Source organism: Alligator mississippiensis, chromosome 10 (assembly GCF_030867095.1).
Source record: "Alligator mississippiensis isolate rAllMis1 chromosome 10, rAllMis1, whole genome shotgun sequence".
NCBI lineage: Eukaryota > Metazoa > Chordata > Crocodylia > Alligatoridae > Alligator > Alligator mississippiensis.
The window spans coordinates 20,934,756-20,956,190 of record NC_081833.1 but is presented as its reverse complement, the minus strand read 5'-3'; the positions used below and the strand labels follow the sequence as shown (position 1 = coordinate 20,956,190).

General features: G+C 45.0%; 2 protein-coding genes across 3 annotated transcripts; one reads left to right on the top strand and one right to left on the bottom strand.

Annotated features, from left to right (window-relative positions):
* Positions 1-1,734: 1,734 nt before the first annotated feature.
* SRSF9 (serine and arginine rich splicing factor 9) lies at positions 1,735-16,993 on the bottom strand. Of its 2 annotated transcripts, XM_019493678.2 has the most exons (6): positions 16,565-16,993; positions 16,039-16,255; positions 14,825-14,912; positions 4,938-5,107; positions 3,153-3,325; positions 1,735-2,011 (listed from the first exon to the last, which is right to left on the bottom strand). In XM_019493678.2, the coding sequence occupies exons 1-6, from the start codon at positions 16,607-16,609 to the stop codon at positions 1,868-1,870; spliced, it is 837 nt and encodes a 278-aa protein (XP_019349223.1). In that variant the 5' UTR covers positions 16,610-16,993; the 3' UTR covers positions 1,735-1,867. The 2 variants fall into 2 exon arrangements, with proteins under 2 accessions (XP_019349223.1, XP_006259206.2); XM_006259144.4 differs by lacking the exons at positions 14,825-14,912; positions 16,039-16,255; positions 16,565-16,993 and adding an exon at positions 6,932-7,301.
* A 206-nt stretch (positions 16,994-17,199) lies between these two features.
* On the top strand, positions 17,200-20,812 carry DYNLL1 (dynein light chain LC8-type 1). Its single transcript, XM_006259140.4, has 3 exons — positions 17,200-17,307; positions 17,647-17,784; positions 20,484-20,812. The coding sequence occupies exons 2-3, from the start codon at positions 17,653-17,655 to the stop codon at positions 20,619-20,621; spliced, it is 270 nt and encodes an 89-aa protein (XP_006259202.1). The 5' UTR covers positions 17,200-17,307; positions 17,647-17,652; the 3' UTR covers positions 20,622-20,812.
* The last annotated feature ends 623 nt before the right edge of the window (positions 20,813-21,435 follow it).

Genomic DNA, 21,435 nt, shown 5'->3' with positions numbered 1-21,435 from the left:
CCATATGCCTTCATCTCTCTCAGCTCTGACTAGTCTTACATTTGTATATATACTGCTTTCCATGTATAGCTTTGTGGAATGCTATGCTAATATGCCAGATTCCTACATTTACACTTAAGTAAGGCATATAGAGTTTGTTTATACATACAAGTGATTTTTTTTGATGTAAAGTTGAATGCCCTGCCCAGAAAGGCCAGTGGAAAACACTTATTGTGAGAGGCCATTTGACCATCCATATGCATTGATTAAACTGAAGTTCTGGCTGCTTTCTGATCATCGTAACCAGAGATCCTGGTTTTCTCTGATTTAAAAAAAAAATGCAAACCAAAAAACAAACCAACAACCCAATTTTCAGGTTAAAAAAGGAACCCAAAATCCACATTTTTCTGTGATCAAAATGAAACACCACTACATATATATCCATATATTACTGCCGTTTCATTTTGATCACAGTTAAATGTGGATTTTGGGTTACTACTTTAACCTGAAAGTTAGGTTGTTTGGTTTTTTTTTAAATCAGTGAGAACCTGACCATAACACTGTGATGGCCTGGTGTATAATAAAGCAGTAGAGAACTTTGTTCCAAGCAAACACAGTTGTAGTAGTGCTAGTAGTTTGTTTTCAGTGGTAAAATCACTTATAAGGGGAATGAAAGGTGCTATAAGCAGTGCATTTATTTCTCCTGCTGAAACTTTCTAGTGTGACAGAGCCTGCCTTAAATAAATGTGCTACACTTAGACATGCACAATAGCCTTTGTGATGTCAGAACACATTTTAGGAACTGAAGCAGTTCAGCAACCTTAAAAGGTGCAAATAGATGCCATTAGCAGAAAGCTAACAGATGCCTTTGCTGTTCTCAGTAATGTACCTAGTAGAAACTAGACTGGAACCTGACCAGTGTTCTATCCTCAGCAATTTGGGCAAATCACTTTCTCCACCTTGGAAGTGACAGTGATGCTGTCTTGTTTATAAATTGCTTTGAGATGCAAGGAAAGCAGTAGTTGTAGGCCTGCACTGAGTAGTGTGACAGTTAGATGCAATTCTTTTTTCTACCATTTATCTGAAACTGAAGTCAGTAGCTTTTTCTGTACTGTAGTTGAGTTATTTATAAACCAAATTAGATTATTACAAGCATAGAGAATGCTTGGTTGATGTGTTTAACCCCCCCCCCCCAAAAAAAACCCAAACAAACAAACCAAACCCACCAAACAAACACGGAAACCTGCAACTAACAAGCTACTTAGCAGCATTCTAATTGCTATCTTCTTTTTCTCTTAATGCAGTAAGCTTTCCCTCTTTTGAAATAGGATTAGTTTCTCTGAAAAGAAAATGTCTTCAGGCACTGTTTTTCCCTCTGCTACCCTAGACTGCATAATTTTGCTACTGAAAACTGTTCTCCCTTCTTAAGCAGATGGGTACCCAGTGGGCATGGGACAGAGCTTGCAATCCACTCCCACCTCTTTTTAATACAATCCTCACATAAAAGACAACCACCACTGGTGAGTTACTAAAACATTTAAATATATTTCTACACAACAGGCTGAGCTGTACAGTCACTCCATTACTGTTTAGCACCATCCTGCAGGCCAGGAGATAACTGCACAAGTTTTTGAGTTTACTTTTCCTCAGCTAGAAGGGAAAAAATAAACCCTTGACATGTTTTCAAACAAAACACCAAAATGAAACCGCAACTTTTCAAAGTGTTGCCAACATTGCCCTAGTAAGAACTGTAAATCATAAAAAAAAGATTTTTATTGAATAAAAAAAACGAGTTCCTACGAAAAACTATCCATCAGTTTTGGAATGTAAATTCCGAGCAGAAAGAAGCTCAGTTCACATTTTAAGAAGTCCCTGTTGTTGGATGCAATCAGTATGGCCTGAAGGGGGAGGAGTACCGTGGTGATCCCCTGCTTTGGTATGGAGAATCACGACCCCTTGACCCAGAACGGGACCGTGAGTAGCCATAGCTGGAAATTCTTTCAGGACAGACTCTGATATAGGAAGTTTCACCCTGAAATTTAAACAGAAGAAAACCCAATTTTTTTATACTGCATCCTGATTAACAGTTCTTCACTAGTATGAACAACACCAAATGGAGCCTAGGACCAATACATAAATAAACAAAGATTCTACTAAGTTCAACTGCTGCTCAGGACAAACTGCTCTGATACTTGATGCTTATGGAGGAAAGCATACTTTATAAAATATTGCACCTGTACTAGCAAGGAATATCTTGTTAGCTATCATCCTCGTCTCTAAAGGGCAGAGACTCAACAGCTGGAACAGGAAACCCTGAACAAGTTCCTCCTAGTTCAATCAAATGGTAGAAAGCTGGTCTGACTGGAGGTGAAGGAATGGACAAACTCCATCCTTAAATGCTGGAGGATAGTAGCTATAGAAGCCAATACGATCCTTTAGCACAGTACGGAGAGGCCAAGCCCTGGTCACAATCATGTACCAGTAGGGGAATCTCCACAGCAAATACTCAACCTTCAACTGCCAGAGATGGTTGAAGCAGAACAACTCAGCCACTGGAAAAGGTGGATACAGTGAAGTAGCACAGCTCTAAGAACAAGACAGCTGTGACTTACTAGTTTAGACATCAGAACCTTACAGAGATTGCCACAAAATGATGCTCCATGCTGGGGAGGAAAAAAGACAGCCATAGCAACCTGTACAGATGCTTACCAGCTCATCCTTTGGGAGAATGAGGAAGTTTGCTCCAGCTGCGAGTGGTGAGCTGAGCTCACTTACTTGAAAGAAGGCTTTGAGCTACTAAGCCCTTAAGAAGTATACAAAAGCAAGCTGGCAGCAAGCAGTCCAAACCCTTTGCTTCCACACAAAGGATGTACCAAACAGAACTCATGTTTTTCACAAACAGGCTCGTGTGCGCCTTGTCCTTCCGGTTATGTATTTAAAAATATCCAAAATTAGATTTCCTCCATGTGCTGTCAGACCATAATATACTGAGCCACTGTGAGGTATGTTTCACAAATGCTAAACCTCTCAAAATTATTGAAGTGTGTTACAATTAATCACCAGCTCCAAGGTTCTGCTGTTACGTCTCTTGAGAGCAGCATGGCACGGAAAGAAATGTATGCTTCTCCATGACTGCATACACACATGCTCTTCCCCTGAAGGCACGAACCCACCTCATGAGATCGGAATTTGGTGTCATCCAGTTTACGCAGTGCGTACTCCATATCTTCCTTACGGAGAAATTCAACTATACCCATTCCATCTTTCTGTACATCTGCATAACAAACATCACCAGCTTCACGCATGTGATCCTTCAGGTCCTGCCAACTGCCTGATGGAGGAAGCCCTGAGCATGGAGAACACAAAACATAACAGACCATGTAAACTAGAAAGCCATCTACTCTGGTTGAGCCAGATACGTTGACCCTGCCATGCCAGGGGCTCCATCACTTCCATATGCTTTCTCACTCTTCCTGAGGTTGAACACTGCAATGAGAACACAGGAATCCAAGAATGCTAAGTTCCATTCCAGAAAACAAGTAGCTGAGTCCTCCAAAATTGGTGATCAGTCTCTCTGGAATTCAAAGTGCTGAGAGTTCAGAAGTATCCGCTCTTTTTGCTGCCGCAAAGTAACTTAAATCTACCCCTCAACCCAGTACATTTGAAATGAAGATTCTGTTCAAAAGTAGATTATTACTTTTTAAAAGAGTTACTCAACCTCCATTTCCCATCCAGGACAGGCTGGTCCCCTTCATATCAGAAATTAATTTTCATCCTGAGATTCCAGCAGCTCATTCTCCAGTCATGAGTAAAACTTTCTGGAGTTAAGCTTGTAACCAGCAGCAAATTTCCCATGTGAAGACGAAGGATGAGGTTTCCCGAGCATGCACTGGAAAATCCAGTGTGCTATGGGGCCTGGTATTTTTAAGGAATGCTTTATAGTGCCTTTTAGCACAGAAGATTTCCATAATGGTCATAGTTACAGTTATTCTCCTCTGCCCTCACTCTTGAAGAGGAGGTGTACTCTCTGTTTCAATGATTAGGGTACCAATCCTTCTAGGGTGCCAAAGGTATTTTATTGGAGTAGTTTCCACACAGGGAATTCTTATCGCTAGAAAGTTACAGGGGCAAGCAGAGAAATGAGAATTTAGCAACTTGTATTTTGACATGATGCATGGGTACAAGCACTGGCAGCAGGAGGGCTTGTTTGTTTGTTTTTTTAATTAAAGGACTGATTCCTTTTAAAAATTCAGTAAGTGCTGAATTTCACTTTGTATTTTTGATCTGCACTGCAGACCTTTCTAGTCCCTCCTGCAAATAGCCCTCTCCACCCATATGTCCTATGACAACTCACTACCTGGATGGCCTTTCCAAGTTGTTTAAAATAGATCCCACTGGTTGTTGATTGAGGAGGGCTCCCATCCTAGGTCCCTTAGAGTCATTCTCTCCAATAATGAGTAGATTGTGTGGAGCTGCTGAGACGTAGATCAGTTTAATACATATTTTTTTAAACAAACAAAACGTCAGAGTCTATCTGAGCATCATTTGCTCTAACAAATCCTTTTTGTTTAATGATGGGATTTGTTGGAAACAGTTCCACCTAGCTCCAAAACATTTTCTTCATAGAGAAATGGTGCCCAAGTTCTTCTCCCTCCCTTTGCCTACCTACCCACTCACAATATGCTGGCTCTCTTCAGAATCCAAGGCTGAGGTCACATCTGGATCTGTGAAGACATTTCTGCTCACCATTCACTTAATATGAGCTCCAAAAGATACGACTCTTTTATGAATCAAACCAGACAGGATTTTCTGTCCTTTACCAGCAGTGGGACACTCCTTTATAGGAAGACGTTCATATTATAAGAAAAACTTTAAATCAGCAGAGCAATATGAGAACTTCTTTCTCCCCAGGACAGGGATACAATGCAAAATAGTCTCAAGTGTGGAATACAACTTACCTGAAACAAGAACTCGAAATTCAGAACGTCGTGATGGAGGGCCATTCCTTCCCCGGGGTCCTCCACCAAAATCTCCACCCCGTCCTCTGTATGATCTAGGGAACTCAACACGCAATCGACACTCTCCATAATCATACCCATTTCTCCCATAAACTGCATCTTCTGCATCTCTGCAAAGAACAAATGAACCGACTGTTAGTAATGGTCAGTCTATGATGATTCCTTATATCCCAGCAGGTTATCAGGCATGTTTGAAAATAACTGAAAGACAACTTTAGATTTTGGATTGTATTTGTATCAGATTTCTCAGCCACCAATGGTTTGCTCAAGGGTTCTGACTAAGAACAGTGAGCATTTTTGCGAACGCTTCCAGCCTGCTGTGCACCACATAGATCAAACCTGGGTTCACAAGTAAAAGACCACATGGGAAAGTTACGCGTTGCATTGTCTTGTGTTCCTCAGTGGGCTGAACCTGTCCCATACAGCAGAAAGTGTTTCTGTAGCTCTACAAAAACCATTTTCACCCTCCCAAAAAGTAGCTTTTAGTTGAACTCTGGTCAATCTGGAACAAAGTTTTTTCCTAACCTGTCTCTGACCTGCTAGTAGAGCGAGGACACGTTTCCTCCACTAATATCCCACTTACTAACAATCGTGTCACAGTCTGTTCTAGCTTCCAAAATTACACTGGGGGCTACTGTTTTCAGTGAGAGTTCTGATGCTGCATCAAAGCCTATTCTCAAAACTATTTTCCATTTCAGCAAGCCAGGGCTGACCTATGCAAAAGGACATGAACTCAAATTTAAGCCTTAACATTTACAGCAAATCTATATGCCACCACAGTAGTAAGCATTCATTCAAACATAATTTTTTTCAAAACGTAGGCCCTTCAAATCCGCAGGCAAAGACTCTTGAGTATGCAAACCCCTTCTAAAATTAACTACAAAACACTTGCATAAAACACAAGATGACCACAGGTCAGAAAGAGATGCTTTCTGAGAACCCTTGCAGCTACCCTCCCCAGTGTGTGACTTCTCTCATTTAACAGTTACAAAGAATAAAAGATGGTATTTTTTCAAACTTTAAGTAACAAGAGGAACTGGAGATTTGTTGGGTCAACCAATAGATATTAAAAATAACACATCAAGCCAAAAGCTTGGTTAAAATAAATCTGGTCCTTGATCACATGGGCTTGCTTTAAAACAGTAGATCCCATGCTGTGGCCAAGTCCCCCGTGGTCTGTGGAGGGATGGCTGACCACACAGTGCTGGCTTGACATTCACTCTCAGCACAAATGGTGAGTCACATGAAAAAGCTAAAGAAACGTCTGGCTCTTCCTTACTACAATGTTTTGTTTTCTATGAAAAGCATTGCTGTAGCTGACAAAAGTATATCACTTCCCTTGTCACTGGTGATCAGAGATCTGTGAAGGTCTCTAAGATAAAAATGCAGCAGCTCTTAATGTAGTGGGGAGAACCGCCATATTAATTAAACATCTAAAAATCCCGATTTCAAAAGTCCTGAATGCAGCTACTGGTTGTCCAGTGTCCGTGGATGTCCAACACCCGCCATCAGGGAATGCGGGGGCCGGTGTGTGCACATCATGTGGGCACCAGCATGGGTGGCTGTTTCCCCACAGGGGGAAGGGGGTGCAGGTGCGTGGCTCCAGTGGCGAGGAAGCCGTTGCGTTTCCACAGCCGTGTTGAAACCTTGTGGGCTGGGACGGCGGGGCGAGCTTTGATCAGGGCACGGGGAAGCGCCGGGAAGTGCGCGGGCCGGGCAAGGCGCCCCGCACCTGCCCCGGCTCCAGCCCCGGGCAGGGGAAGCCCCGAGCAGGGTCCCTCCCGCTGCTGCTTCCCAGGGAGTCCGAGCGGCCTCAGCGGGGCCTGTGACAGAAGCCCGGCTCCGCGCCCGGGGGCGCCGGCCTCCCGCCTCCCGCGGCCCCAGGGCAGCGGCGACGGCGCCCCCGGCTCCCGGCCCGGCCCGGCCGCGCTCACCGCGGGTCCTCGAAGCGCACGAAGGCGAAGGGCACGAGGCCGCGGCGGCTCTTGAGCTCGATGTCGCGGATGCGGCCGAACTTGTAGAAGAGCTCGGCCAGGTCCCGCTCGCGCACGTCGGCCGGCAGGTTCCCCACGTAGATGCGCCCGTCGCTGGCGCCGCCGCGGCCCGAGGCGCCGGGCCCGGGCCCGAAGTCCACGTCCCGGTCCCGGTCCCGGCCCCAGCCCGCCATGCTGCTCGCGCGGGAGACTGCAGCGCCAAGGCGGCCCAGCCCGCCAGGCCCCACCGCCGCCTGACGGAGGACACTAAACACCCCGCTTAAAGGGGAAGAGGCGCCAGCAACCCCGCCAGCCCCACTGCGCCTGCACCATGCTCTGCGCCTGCGTCTCCGCGCATGCGCACACGCCTATTATGGCACTTAGGCCTACGCGCACCCTATTGCGCTTGCGCGCGCTGCTACACGTCGCGGCTAGAGACGCTGGCGCTCGGACGGGTGGAAGTGTGTCCTGCTCTGGGGCTTCGAGGCGCTTGCCCTGCAGCGGAGCCCGCTGCGCCCTGGTTCCTGTATCGTAGCTGCAGGGTCGAGGCTAGCGAGAGCGAGTTTCATCTTTCCTGGCGCTTAAAGCTGCAGCAACAAACCGCTGAGGCAGCGGGGCGCCCGGGGACCCCGCCAGAGCTCGTGAAGGGGGGCCACGAGGAGATAAGCAGATAAACGCAGGATCAGGTTTGTCCCTGTCTGGACAATCCTCCATCCCCACTGCCTGGACGGGAGCACCGACATCTAGAAATTAGTTTTTGAAATTGGCTGCCACTCCATTCACAGAAGCTATGGAGGGGGCCTCAAGTCCCGTAAGCTCAAGAACCGCTGCTCCAAGTGTTGGTGCTTTCAGTCACGGTAACGTAAGTGATTCTAGGTGAGAGCAACACAGAAAAAGGACAAAATGGAGCAAAACCACCCGAAGTACTGACAAGTGCCCCCAAAGTGAACAAAACCCAAGAGGGGGGCCTCTCCCATAACTTGTCAGTCTGCAACCCTGAGACAGCTCCATTGCCCTTGCTGCGACTGCAATGCGCTGCTGAAGGTGTAGTACCAGTGTAAACAGAGCTGGCACAAAAATCAGCATCTAATAAACCTGTGTCTAACCTGTTTTGTCGATCTAAAATGTGGACACTGCTGAAAAATGACTCCAACTTGAAAAATTGCGTGAATTACTATTGTTTGTTGGGTACAAATTGGTATGACTGTATGTAATGGAGATATATGGCACACTGCCAGGCTTGAGGATTTGTGGTGTTGATCAAATGGTGGCAGGCATGCTTCAGATACATGGTTCACAGGGATGGATCTTTTCCTGCTGTGCAAAGCTCGCCATTAATACCAGATCAGCCAGATTTTTTTTTTTGCTGACTTGGTTGAGACCTGATGGTTGCTTTGCCTGTCCCAGATGTATTATATTGTCAAAAGCTCACTGCTAATGTCAGTTCAATTTGGGATGAAGCTGTAGCCCACTGCATATCAGTAAAAGGCACCTAGCTATCCAAGCAAAGAAAATAAACTTACCTAGTAAAATACTATTCAACATAAGAGTAGCAAAATCAGGTCTTTTACTTCTGTTATCTCAGACTGTCTGTCTGCATAAGTCAGCATGTTAACAGATTTTCTATTAAAGGTCATGTATTTCTATGAAGCAGAAGGCAGGCTAGGGTGGCACATCACTGCCTTCTGATGGATGGAACCTGCTGGGTTATGAAGTCCCAAAAGACTTGTTGATGGGGAGCATAGTGATGAGAAGCTCTGAGTGGCTGTGGATTTTGTTTTGTTATTGGTAAACTTCAGTTTTACTATCTGTGACTTCAGGAAACTTCTTAATGTGAAAGGTGTTTATACGACTACCCCAATAAAGAAATATTTGTCTTTGCCCCATCTTACGAAACTTTGCAAACAGTTTTTGTAGGCCTCCTAAGATCGGTGGTATAAATAGTGTTTCCTTGAACTTGCTTACATCTTATTTATGTTGCATAATTTAGTTTGGTCATTTTTATTAGGGACCCATCCTGATAATGGGGTCTGTTTATGTAACAAATCACTTTTTGTAAACCCCTCAATCATAAATGAGAAATATCTTTCCTCTTAAACCAATATATATGTATTAAAGAGACAAGGTCCAATCCTATTTCCAAGTCATGACATAAATGCAAAATGTACCCAGCAGGCCTGCTTTTCTAGTTATAACTACTGTTATACTCCACTATTATCAAGCCACATTAATACTCAGTTCCTACTTATGTTTTCCCTCATGTCTTTGCCCTATGCTTCTTTCACACAGAATGCCCATGGGGACTTGATGGCTCAGAAAACTGTTAAGAATAGGGTATAGAGTCTCCATGGTTTGTTTGCTAATTTCAGTCCAGCTCTGGTTAATACTAAAATTTATATTCCTGTGACAGCTGGTCAGTGACCTTATGTTAGAGAAAATATTGATTATGTCTAGTATATAGCTTAGAAGTGGCTATAGCACAAAAACACTGTCAGAGTTGGCTTCTTTCCCTGGTCACAATATTTTTTAAAGCTATATGTAGTATCAGCTGAGAGGCAAGGCCCAGAATGGACAGGGAAGCTGAATTACATAAGTGAGGCTGTAGGTTAGGGTAATAAAAGGTTTTCATTACAAGGCTCTGCATTTGCCATTGTTTCCCATCTTATCAGAAACCAAACATACAACCGCTTTTTATGGTTTATATCTGTCCACTACCTAATTAACTCATTCCTAAATCCATTTGTCTACAATGGATTAATTCTCAGAACACTCTCTTATAGCATTCAGTCCTTCCCAGTACTAATATTAAAAGTACTTCTTTCACACAGATTAAATCCTTCTATAGCAAGGCTGTGGCAGACTGGCAGGAGACAGATAAAGAAATTTGATTCTTTATAATATATGAGAACGAGTGAAAAGAGGCACCCATTTTCCATTCCTTTTTCACTACTTTGTATAACAGACATGTTCCCTTCACAGTTTTCTTCCTAACAGCTCTAATCTTTTCAATCTCTCTGCATACTATATTCTTCAAGATGCCCTCTCTTATTTTAGTTACTCCAACTCCTATCTGACTCCAGACTCCCAAAGTAAGTTTATTCTTCCAGCTCAGCCAAGGCATACATGCAAGGGGAGGGCAGAGAAAGTGCTTCAGGGATGTCCTCAAGGCCAACTTAAAAAGATGCAACAACATTAACTCATGGGATACTATTGCTCAGGGGCAAAGTCTGCTGCAGGGATCTCGGTACTTTGAAACCTCATGACAACAACAGGAAATAGAAAAGCAGGAGCAGGAGAAACTGTGTCATGGACCAAATCAAGAATCCAGTGCCACACACCATACATGGAAACATGTCTGAGTTTCAGTAGTCTGTCAATCCCAGATAGGCCTCGTCAGCCATTTTTAGACACAGATAAGATAATCATGGAAGACAATCATCCTCAACTACGAGAGATTACTGGAGAAGTCTTGCAGTTGAAATCAATCTTGTTGCCCTCCACTGGACTCTTTCCAATTTGTCCACATCCTTTCTGGAGTTGGGGGCCCAAGCCTGAACACAGTAGTCCAGATGTGGCCTCACCAGTGCCAAAGAGAGGGGAATAACTTCCCTTGACCTGCTGGCAACACTCCTACTAATGCAGCCCAGTATGTCACTGGCCTTCTTCACAACAAGGGCACATGGCTGGCTCTATTCAGCTTATTGTCCACTGTAACCCCCAGGTCCTTTTCTGCAGAGCTGCTGCCCAGCCAGTCAGCCCCCAGCCTGTACTGGTGCATGAAACTGTTGTCAAGTGCAGGACTTTGCACTTGTCCTTGTTGAACTTCATAAGATTTCTTTTGGCTCAATCATCCAATTTGTCTAGGTCACTGAATCCTAGCCCACCCTCCAGTGTATCTGCTACTCCCCCCAGCTTGGTGTGATCTGCAAACTTGCTGAGGGTGCACTCTATGCTGTCTTCCAGGTCATTGATGAAGACATTGAACAAAACTAGCCCAAGGACTAACCCCTGAGGCATTCCACTTGATACTAGCTGTCAGCTAGGCATCAAGCCATTAATTACTATCCTTGGAGTCCAATGCTCCAGCCAGTTTTCTGTCCACCTTACAGTCCATTCATCCAGCCCGTACATCCTTAGCTTGCCTGCAAGAATATTGTGGGAGACCGTAACAAAAGCCTTGCTAAAATCAAGGTATATCACATATTGGTCTCCCCACATCCACAGAGCCAGTCACCTCATCATAGAGGACAATCAGGTTGGTCAGGCATGACTTGCCCTTGGTGAATCCATGCTGACTGTTCCTAATCAGTAATCACCTTCTTCTCCAAATGCTTAGATATGGGTTCCTTGAGGATCTGCTGCATGATTTTTCCAGGGACTGAGGTGAGGCTGACTGGTCTGTAGTTCCTGGATCCTCCTTTTTCCCTTGCTTAAATATAAGCACTATGTTTGCCCTTCTCCAATCATCCAGGACTTCTGTCCTGATAGCTGTGAGTTTTCAAAGATGATGGCCAATGGCTCTGCAATCTCATCAGCCAGCTCCCTCAGTACCCTCTGGTGCATCCCATCTGGCCCCATGGACTTATAATGTCCAGCTTTTCTAAATAGTCCCATATTTCTAAATAGATACATAAATACAGTTGAGAATCAGAGCTTTAGTGGTTATATAAAACTTTCATCCATGAATCTCAAAATACTTAATAAAAAAAAGGTTAAATTATCCACAATTTACAGATAAAGGAATGGAGGAAGTGGGAGACCTTAGAATAAAAGCTGTATTTTCTTTACTTCCCATCTGGTGCTGTAACTGCAGACTATGCTGTCTCTTTAAACACAAGATATTTTCCCTGATCTACATGTGATATCTTCCCATTTAACATATCCTTTACCCAGCTTCATGTTGCATGATATTTTCTTAGTATTAGGAGCAGAACTGCAAAAGGGCTTAGAAGATGCAGAAGATCTTGATAAATCTCAGCTCCCAGGTAGGTAGGTACCTACATGAAGGGGTTACATCTTCAAATAGGCTCAGCACACAGCGACTCCTGTGAAAATCTGGACACTTTAACAAGATGAACTTCAGCAACAACCTAAATAGGAACTGACGGATGCTAGTACAGCGGTGGGCAAAATGGCAGCTCTGGCTGGTGGCCGGACTTTTCCAGCCGCCCCTGCCCATGTTGCTGTAGCTGGTTTCCATGGACACTACAGCAGTGGTGGTGCTGCCATGACGTGCAGGCCATGGATTGCAGCTCTGCCCTGGGTCTGGACCACACTATCAGCACCCCAAGATCCCAGCTCCAGAGCAGCACTCCATCCAGCCACATACCCTGCTAGTGCTGCTGAGGCTGGTTTCCTTAGAATCCCTGGAGTCTGCCACAGGCCAGACTTTGCCCACCCCTGTGCCAGTACCTTAACCTTTAAAGTATTCTGATATTACTTGTATAAAAATCTAGAACATGAACAGGTGTAATTTTACTTTGTAAAAAGGGCAAGGTTTTAGGGAACAGATTCAAGCTTGTGTATATTCAGAATCGTATCTGCTATTATAATAATACAGTTTCTATTACTTATTTGCACTTCTCAGGCCAGCAGAGTACATAGAATACATGCTATTGGAATAACTCCACAGGAGAACAAAATGGTTGCAGTCAACAAGATCTTTGCCCCCCAAAAATGGTGTTTACAACAATGTAATAAAATTTGGTTTGTTAAGATTATGTGATAGTTTCAGCTGATTTAAACTGAAATAGTTCCACTGAGGTCAATGGAGTTATATTAATTTATATCAGATGAAAATGTCTTCCTGTAAGATAGAATTGTACTGGATGTTCTGAAGTGCATGCCCTCATGCATTTCTCAGAGAGGGAGCTTTTTTCAATTCTATGTAAAAAATATATATATTCTTATTATAAATTAAAATTATTATTCTACTGATATTATTACCTTTTATGGTAGTGCCTAGAAATCTCACAAGTAATCATGCATTCATTAGGCTAAGTGTACACACACCTGTTGCAAAAGAAGGACTCTGCCCCAGAGCACTTGCTTGTCAAACCAGTACCATCTGTGATTTTAATCTGATGACATTCTTTATTCACAACTCATTTTCTTTTAATGAGCCCTTCCCTATGCTATTATCTTCACCTTTTATGGTATTCTACGTTTTGTTTTTCAAGTTCTGCTTTCTTCTGTAGCTGTACTCAGAGAATGGAGCTGAACAAGCAAAACTTTGATTTTTAAAAATGATTATTTAAAACCCTTGCATCTCATATACCGGTGTTTCTGCAATCATCTATTTTTCTTCAGTGAGCCATTTTAAAACATTCTCAGAAATCTGTTTGTAACCAGCAAACCTAATTATCTCTGCCTGTCACTTCTTATATTCACTTCTTATCTATGGATATCTCCAAATATTGTTGTAACTGCTGAAGGGACTGCAGGCTGTTGAATGGTTCATTTTTGTAAGTTCAGTACTGCTGAAATTCAATTAACCATGTCAGTGATTCAACTAAAATTCCTTTACTAAATCCAAAAGCCAATAGCAGTTATACCAGGGGTGGGCAAAATATGGCCCGCAGGCCAAAACTAGCCTGCCAAGGAATTCGGTCCGGCCTGCGGTGGGCAACTGAGGCCATGGCTCTTATAGCCAGTCCCACCATCCCCAGGCACACAGCAGGGCTGGGGCAGCACGGTGGCTTGACTCAACTTCCCAGCATCTTCAGAGGCAGCAGCTCCTTCTAGCTGCTGCTGCTAGTGTCACTGCTGACACTGGATCAGGCCCTGCTGCCCAGGAACCCTGGCCCATCTGCCCTGCACCCACCGCTGAGGAGGCCAGATGGAGGAGGTAAGGGGAGTGGGGGGCGGTCTCCAAGGAGACCAGCTGGGATCTCTGTGGACAGAGCATGGTTGATTAGGCAGATGGGATGGGGCTATGGGTGGAGCATGGCATCCAGGAGTAGGACTTGAGGTAGAGGAGGGCTGGGATTGTGGGGCGGTGACAACATGGGACTGAAGCCCGATGCAAAGCTGCAATCCATTCCCCAGCTCTGCTCCAGGCCATGGCCCTGCACTGTCACTGCCCCATGTTCATGGCTCTGCCCCTGCCCGCCGTCCCACTCCTGGACACTGCTTCCCACCTGCCTGGTGCCCCATCCCATTCATCCAGCTGAGCATGCCCTTCCCACAGGGGTCCTGGCTGGTGTCTATGGAGACCCCAACACTTGCCCACCCACGCTGGCATCCCTGACAATGGGTTTGGGTCAGGGCCAAATAGGATCAATTCCTCCTCCCATCCTGCAAAAGCTCACCAAAACCCTGTAAGTGACCCTCCAGCCCAAATAATCCTCTCCCCCACCTTGAGTTATACAGTTAAATCAGGGGTGGCCAACCTGCAGCATATGGCAGATCAAGGAGGGGACATGCAGTACAGCAGCAGACACACAGCAGAAAGCACAAAGCAGAAAAAAAACCGAGAGATTGGGCAGAGGAAGGGGATCAGAGATGTGCGGGAGGGTATGGGGCTAATTTTGTGGCATGCTGGCACAAAAAGGTTGGCCCCCACTGCTTTAAACACCAAAATACTAAAAGTATACTATTTAGCAATATTAAAATACTTATAAATGACCATACTGACACAACGAGTGCAGTGACAAGCATTTGATCAAAATACAGCCAGGCTAGTGAGGGATATTCTAACTGTTTCATACTAGCTGGCAACAGATTAGCTCACATTAAAAAAAAACGCAGTTATCTTGCCCATTTTTATCCTCCTGTATTTCTCAAATCATATCTAGCCCAAACCTGCACACACATTTTTCTTATTATTTCCAGTACACAAAACCATCTTCTTACTGTCTTTGTTGAGTCTTGCTGGGTTTCCTCTTAGATCTCCCAGAGCCAACCTTTGTCATAAAGGCATCAATAAATAAAATTAGGGCCACTAGAATTAGGAACAACAAGAAAGTATTTTACAAACATATTAGGAACAAAGGCAAACTTAGTAATAGCCAGATCTAATACTTGATAAATATAACACTGTCATCCTGATGTAAATATTTATTTAATACTTTGGGTTTTTTATGTTCTGCATTTAGAAAGAAGCAGCACGATTATTCATACCATACAGTGATAATTAAATACTTCCTATTCAGGTACAGGCAAACTTTTCTAGCCGCCTATACATCCACAGGCCAGATCCAATGGTTCTGCAGGCTGGATCTGGCCCACAAGCCATAGGTCGCTGACCCCTGTCCTATTTCAGCAGTGGCAAAAGAATGTTAAACAACTACTGCAGTCAACCATTTTAAATTCTGCACCAAACAGTATTATAAGAATTATCTGAGGAGCATTCTGAAACACTATTACTAATTCTTAACAGATTTTGAATAATTAGAGAAATTCCACAGCACCAGGGGAAAAATTAGCATCATGCCAATGTTTAAAAAGGAAACCACAGGCTTGTTAGCCTGCTATCAGCCCCTGGCAAAATCATGGAAAGGCCGATATGGGATACAATCAATACAGAATTAATGGATATAGCATAATTAATGACAATCACCGTGTTTTTATAGAAAATAGGTTTATGTCAAAATTATTTTTAAATTAAAAAAGTGGTTGGTAAAATTAAGTGTTAGCATAATGGAATTCTATCTACAAGGCATTTCATTTAGTTCTGCATGACATTCTGATAACAAAAATTAGCACTATACAAAATCTGTGTAGCCCCTATTACAGGATTTAAACTGGCTAGCATTAGCATATAGATTGCAAAAAAGCAATTATAAATAAAGTCTCATAATCCACTGGAGGTGTTATTAATGGGGTCCTGAAGGGATTTGTACTTGGTCCAAAGCTATTCAAATTTTTTATCAATGGCCTAGAAAAATATAAAATAATTCCTGAGAAAGTTTGCAGATGACACAAAAAATGGTGAATAATGATGACAACAGGTTCAGTTATACAGGCTGACCTGGACTGCTTGGGAATCTGGGCTCAGCTGAACAAAACACATTCACACATTTTAATAAAATCAAATGCAAGGTCATAGACCAATAGGCCACACTTACAAGATGGGAGACTGCACCTTTGAATGTACTTGCTGTGTAAAGACTTTGGGATCATGGGGGATAAACAAGTGAATATAATTTTCCAGTGCAATACTTTATTGCAGAGTGATGTGATCTTTGGAAGTTTATGCAGAAGAATATCAGATGGGACAAGGAGGATACTGCCACCTCTACATACAGCAATAGCAAGATACATGTGTTCAATTCCAGTGCCCATCTGTGAAAAAGACGTTGACAAATAAGAAAGTGTTCAGACAAGAGGTACAAGAACAACTCGAGGTCTGCCAAACATTTATCCAATGAGATAATGTAAAAAGATGTATCTATTTGTTTTATCAAAGAGCAAATTAAGAGGCAATTTGAATGTGGCGTCAAAGCCCCTACCAGGGAATGTTCCAATGCTATATGACTACTTAATTTACTTTATGGCGGGTAATTTTATTTAACTGAAAAAAAATAAGAAGGTCCAGGGGCTGGAAGCTGAAGCGAGACAAAACAACAGCAGAAAGAGCATGCACAATGTTACCTCTGGAATGACTGACTTAAGATGCCTTGCTGGACGCCTTCCCATGCAGCCGGGCTGCCCCTCTGAAAGACACTCCGCTGCTCAAGGTGATTCACAGGCTCGAGGCAGAGTCCTCGCGGGGATCATGGGCCGGAGCAGACAGGATCCTCCTGGCCATTCCCCGCGCCCCGCTGAACACCGCCCGCTGCGCGCGGAGCGGCGCCTCCCCCCCGGGGGCTTGTTTGGGGAGTTTTAACCGGGAGGCCACGGCTGAGGGGTTCAGCCCCGCGGGACCCCTTCGGCGGGCATGGCCGGGCCGCGCCCCCAGCCCCCTCCGCCTCCAGGGGAGAAGAGGGGAGCCCAGGCCCGGAGGCCGTAGCGGGGAGGGAGGCCCGGGCCCGGCGGCGGCTGCCCCTCGTGAGCCGAGCGGGTTCCACCCAGGGCCTCGTGCCGGGGCCGCGGCGGCCTCCTGTCACCATGGGAACCGACGCCCGCGCGCGGCATGCCGGTACGCAATAAAACGCTGCAGTAAGCCGCGGCGGGAAGCGGCGGGCGTCGGCCAATGAGGTGTCGCGGGGATTGTTGCAGAGGCCGGCGATTGGCGAAGGAGGGAGGGGCCCGGCGGGAGGGGCGTGGCCTGCGGCACTTACCCTGCGGGGGCGGCGTAGCGCGCTTCAGTCACACCGAAGAGCGCGGCAGGAGTAGCTGTGCCGTCCACGCCGCCCGGCCCGACCGTCCCTGCCCGCGGAGCCGCCCCGCACCCGGTGAGTGAGGACTGGGCCCCGCCCGGCGGGTGCCCGAGGGAGCGGCGGGGTCCGGGCGCCCTGGTGTCCCACTGCGGCCGCCGCGCCTTGCTTGTGCCGGGCTGGTGCCGCGCTGAGCCGCATCGGCGCGGGCCGCGAGCAAACCCGGGGGGTGGGGGGCGGCTCCCCAGTGCGCCTTGCCCCCTAGTCCCGGCTGCGGAGATGCCGCCCGCCCTTGGGTGGGGGGACGTGGCAGGCGAGGCGGGACGGGGGCTCCCTGGCTCTGAGCTTGGAGGGCCCCACCGAGGTGTGAAGGTCCGCGCTCCCCGCCTCCTAACTCCTCGCCGCACGTGCGCCCAGGTAACCATGTGTGATCGAAAGGCTGTGATCAAGAATGCGGACATGTCCGAAGAGATGCAGCAGGACTCGGTGGAGTGCGCCACGCAGGCCCTGGAGAAGTACAATATCGAGAAGGACATTGCAGCTCATATAAAGAAGGTAAATGGCTTGTCTGAATGCATTTTTCTCCCTCTTCTGCCTCAGGTGAATGCTTGAAGATCATCTAGTGTAGCAGGTCTTAATCTCTTTTGTACCAGGACCCATTTGTAAACATCAGTGGCCAGTCCCGACCCAGTGCCCCTCACTCCTGACCTGCTGTCCCCAGACACCAGCCCCCAGTGTGTGGGGCAGGGGTAAGGGGAGCCCCAAGCAGCCCCTCGCCAGCTGGAACTCTGCCAGCCCACAAGGGGAAAAAAAACAGTTTCCCATGTTTTTCTCCTTTAAGGGAGAATTGATTTTTAAAGTTTGCTTGTGACCCTTTCCTACATTCTTGTGACCCACTTTTGGGTTGTGATCTATGGGTTGAGAAATGCTGGATTAGTGCAAGGGTAGGTAACCAGTGGCACAGGCACCAGACCATGGTATGCAAAGGCATTTTCTTGGCACGTGTGCCTTGGGGCAGATGTTGGGGAAGGGGCAGGGACTGCCACAAGAGTCTGGCACCTCACAGGTTTCCTGCTGTCTGCCTCTGGCCAGCCAACACTTTTTTTAAAAAAAGAGGTTGCATATGTTTTTGGTACTTGGCCCCAAAACATTGCTGATCTCTGATCTAGTGTGAGAACCCTGGTAAGGAGGGGCTAGGGCTGAAGTCTTTACAGCTCAACTCGTCTAAAGCTGTTCCTATGAAGAGATTTATTTTTATCAGTTTTCAGCCAAGAGCTGTACAGTGCCTAGCAACTGTTTCTGGGTTTAGTAAATTTTTCACCTTCTGCTCTTCTTCATAGCTTAGCAACTACAGTTTGTAGAGGCTTTTGAGACCATCAGTCTGAGGTGGCAGTGAGAGAAGCTGGTCTGCTAGAATAGTGAGACCACTCAAAGCAGTCATTAACATGACAACCAACATGGGGTAAACAACCTCCTAAAATGAAACTATTTTTAGTAGTTCCTATTCCTTGCTATTCTAAAAGGAATGGCAAAACCCTTTTAGAAAACCTACACTCATTTCTACACTGTTTTCTCCTCTATACACTAAGAATGTTACCAGTTTTTGGCTTACTACAAAGTAAGTGTCTACAAAACTATATTTTTGGGTGGGTTTTTTTTTTCTTTTCTCCTCTGAAGAGAAAATTGTAGTCATCTATGTACATGGGTAGAGGGTTGTCTTGAATCAGTGCGGGGACAGGCTTTTTGGCAGGCATGCCACAAATTAACCCTACACCCTCTCCAAGTCCCACTGGTCTGCTTTTGTTGACCAAATGGCTGCTGTTTCCTAAGGCTGCGCTTTTTTTTTTTTTTTTTTTTTCCCCGCTTCCCACTTCATCTGATGCTGTGCTGCCTGTGGGCCACACAGACTGCCTGTGCTTCTTGTGACACCCATGGCACAGAGTGGCCACCCCTGTCTTGTCTATTTGCAAAAGTTTAAAAGCAACAGCCAAAAGGCTTTGTAATAATCCAGTGTAGGGTTGCACTGATAAAGACTTTTTTTGACCAATACTTATGGCCGACTTAACCAGCCATATTGGCTAATACCAAATTGATTGCCGATTTATGCAGCCCAGCAGCTTGGAGAGCTGTGTCTGGTCAGTAAGTGTGTGGGGGGGTAGATTGAGGCCCCCAAAGTGAGGGGGACGAGGACTAAGACAAGGGCAGGTACTGCCCAGCCAGGAAATGGAACTGCATGTAGCTCATCTGGTGGGGGTGGCTCCCTGATGTGTACACTCCCCTGGGGAAGGCATGTGGGGCATGTGCCCCCAGGATTTGTGCATGGGTGGGCTGCCTGCTGAGAGCTAGACACGGCTTGCCAGGCTGTATTCCACATGCACAGTGCAGCTGCACACACACATGCAGCTTCTATCAGTGACATTAATAGCCACATCAGCCAAAAAAAGCCAATTTGCTGATTGTCAGTTTTCCTCTTATTGGTGCTGATTATGATATGGACGGATATATTGGTACATCTCTAATCCAGTGCAACCAGTAACACACTTGCAATGGAAGAGCCATGCTTGGGGCAAGTTTGCCATCAAGCTTTTTAGGTTTTGCTAGCCAAAATACATGAAGCATCCAGTTTGTATACAAATTTGGACTATTAAGAGACATGAGAGACTTTGCTTTTAATTGGAATGAGTGAGACTTTACTAATACTTAACTGTGTTTACAAAATAACTCAGTAAGACACACCTATGCTTCCACTGCAGATAAGTGTTATTCTGTATATCAGTTAGTGATCTAGCAGACTCTCTCTTCCACAGTTAAACCCTCTGCTTTGTAGCTTTTAACATCTTGGTTTTCCAGAAGAATAGCAAGGATTTTTATATGCTAATTCAGAAACCACACAAGTCTTAGCTGGGTGCTTCTGGATCTGATTAGACTTCTGAGTGAAAAGGTAGCTTTGGTGGATGGTAATTTTTTGCCTCCCCTCTTACAGCATTACCTCTTAGAACAGTACCTTTCTAACTTGTGTAAACTACATTTTCTGTCCCCCTTGCCATAAGTCCTACAAGAGCAGAAAAAGTATGCACTGTTTTATTTTTATTTTTTTTTAATTCCCTCAATTTAGAACATGACCAAATTTTAAATTAATACAAATGCACATTTTGCCAAAGAAAAAGATCCTTGGCAAATCCAGAAGTCTGTAGGCAGACAAGTTAAGCAGCTCATTCTTCTGATACTAAACTGCAAGTGACTGTCTTTTTCAGGAGTTTGACAAGAAATACAACCCCACTTGGCACTGTATTGTGGGAAGAAACTTCGGCAGCTATGTGACTCATGAAACTAAACACTTCATCTACTTCTACCTGGGCCAAGTTGCTATTCTCCTCTTCAAATCCGGTTAGACATGGACTGTACTACCCAAGCTTGCATCCAGTTAAGGACTGCATGCTAATTCTAAATAGAGACTGAAATCTTCAGCCTTCCCCAGGGAACACACTTTGATCAAGCCTCTTGTATTGTTAATGGACAGGGATGTTGCTGTACCAGTTTGTGTTTTCATTGCCACTATAAAAACAAAAAAAAAAGCCAAAAATGTCTTCCTTGTATTTTATTTGCTTTCAAAAGCCTGTTTGGTGTCTTGTTTTTTGTTTTTTCTAGTAAAAAGGTGGAGTTCATTCAGTTGAGTTTATTCCAATAATTTTACAGCCATCTAGCCCTCTTATTCCTTTATCATCTTTCTCAATAATACTCACTTGAGAAACAAGCAAGGTACTTTGTGAAGCAAGCCTCACTTTAACAATTCAAAATTTGTGCTCAGGCTAGGTGGGAGAAAGCATAAGTAAGTGCAGCTCTAGTTTCAGTGAATTTAGCCCTGCTCATCCTAGTTAATATTGCTCTTTTTCTAGTACCCATCAGTTCCTAGCTTTGAGCAATGAAATAATAGCTAACTAGTTTCATTGTTTCTAGATGAACTGTTTCTTTCATGGAACTTAAGGTTCTCTGCTGATAGAATGATAAGCCTTTAACTTTTCTCATTTAAGAAATCGATGTAGTCAATAACTTGTAGGTATACAGCAGAGATCCCTGAATTCTAGGTAGGATTTAGAATATTCTAAGAGCCCTGACAGTAGCTGCAGCAGACCAAGTAGTACATAATTAGTGAAGACTACTTAAATAAAGTACATTGATACTGGTTTTACAGAACCAAGTTCTGTA

What these genes read in the sequence shown, in the direction of transcription:
- SRSF9 (XM_019493678.2), bottom strand. Translation starts at nt 16,609, where the DNA reads ATGGGAAGGCGTCCAGCAAGGCATCTTAAGTCAGTCATTCCAGAG. An exon ending in AAGGTGCAGTCTCCCATCTT is followed by an intron (nt 14,913 to 16,038) that starts GTAAGTGTGGCC and finishes TCCTAATTCTAG; the next exon opens with TGGCCCTAATTTTATTTATT. An exon ending in ATTTCGAGTTCTTGTTTCAG is followed by an intron (nt 3,326 to 4,937) that starts GTAAGTTGTATT and finishes CTCCATGCTCAG; the next exon opens with GGCTTCCTCCATCAGGCAGT.
- DYNLL1 (XM_006259140.4), top strand. Translation starts at nt 17,653, where the DNA reads ATGTGTGATCGAAAGGCTGTGATCAAGAATGCGGACATGTCCGAAGAG. An exon ending in TTGCAGCTCATATAAAGAAG is followed by an intron (nt 17,785 to 20,483) that starts GTAAATGGCTTG and finishes TGTCTTTTTCAG; the next exon opens with GAGTTTGACAAGAAATACAA.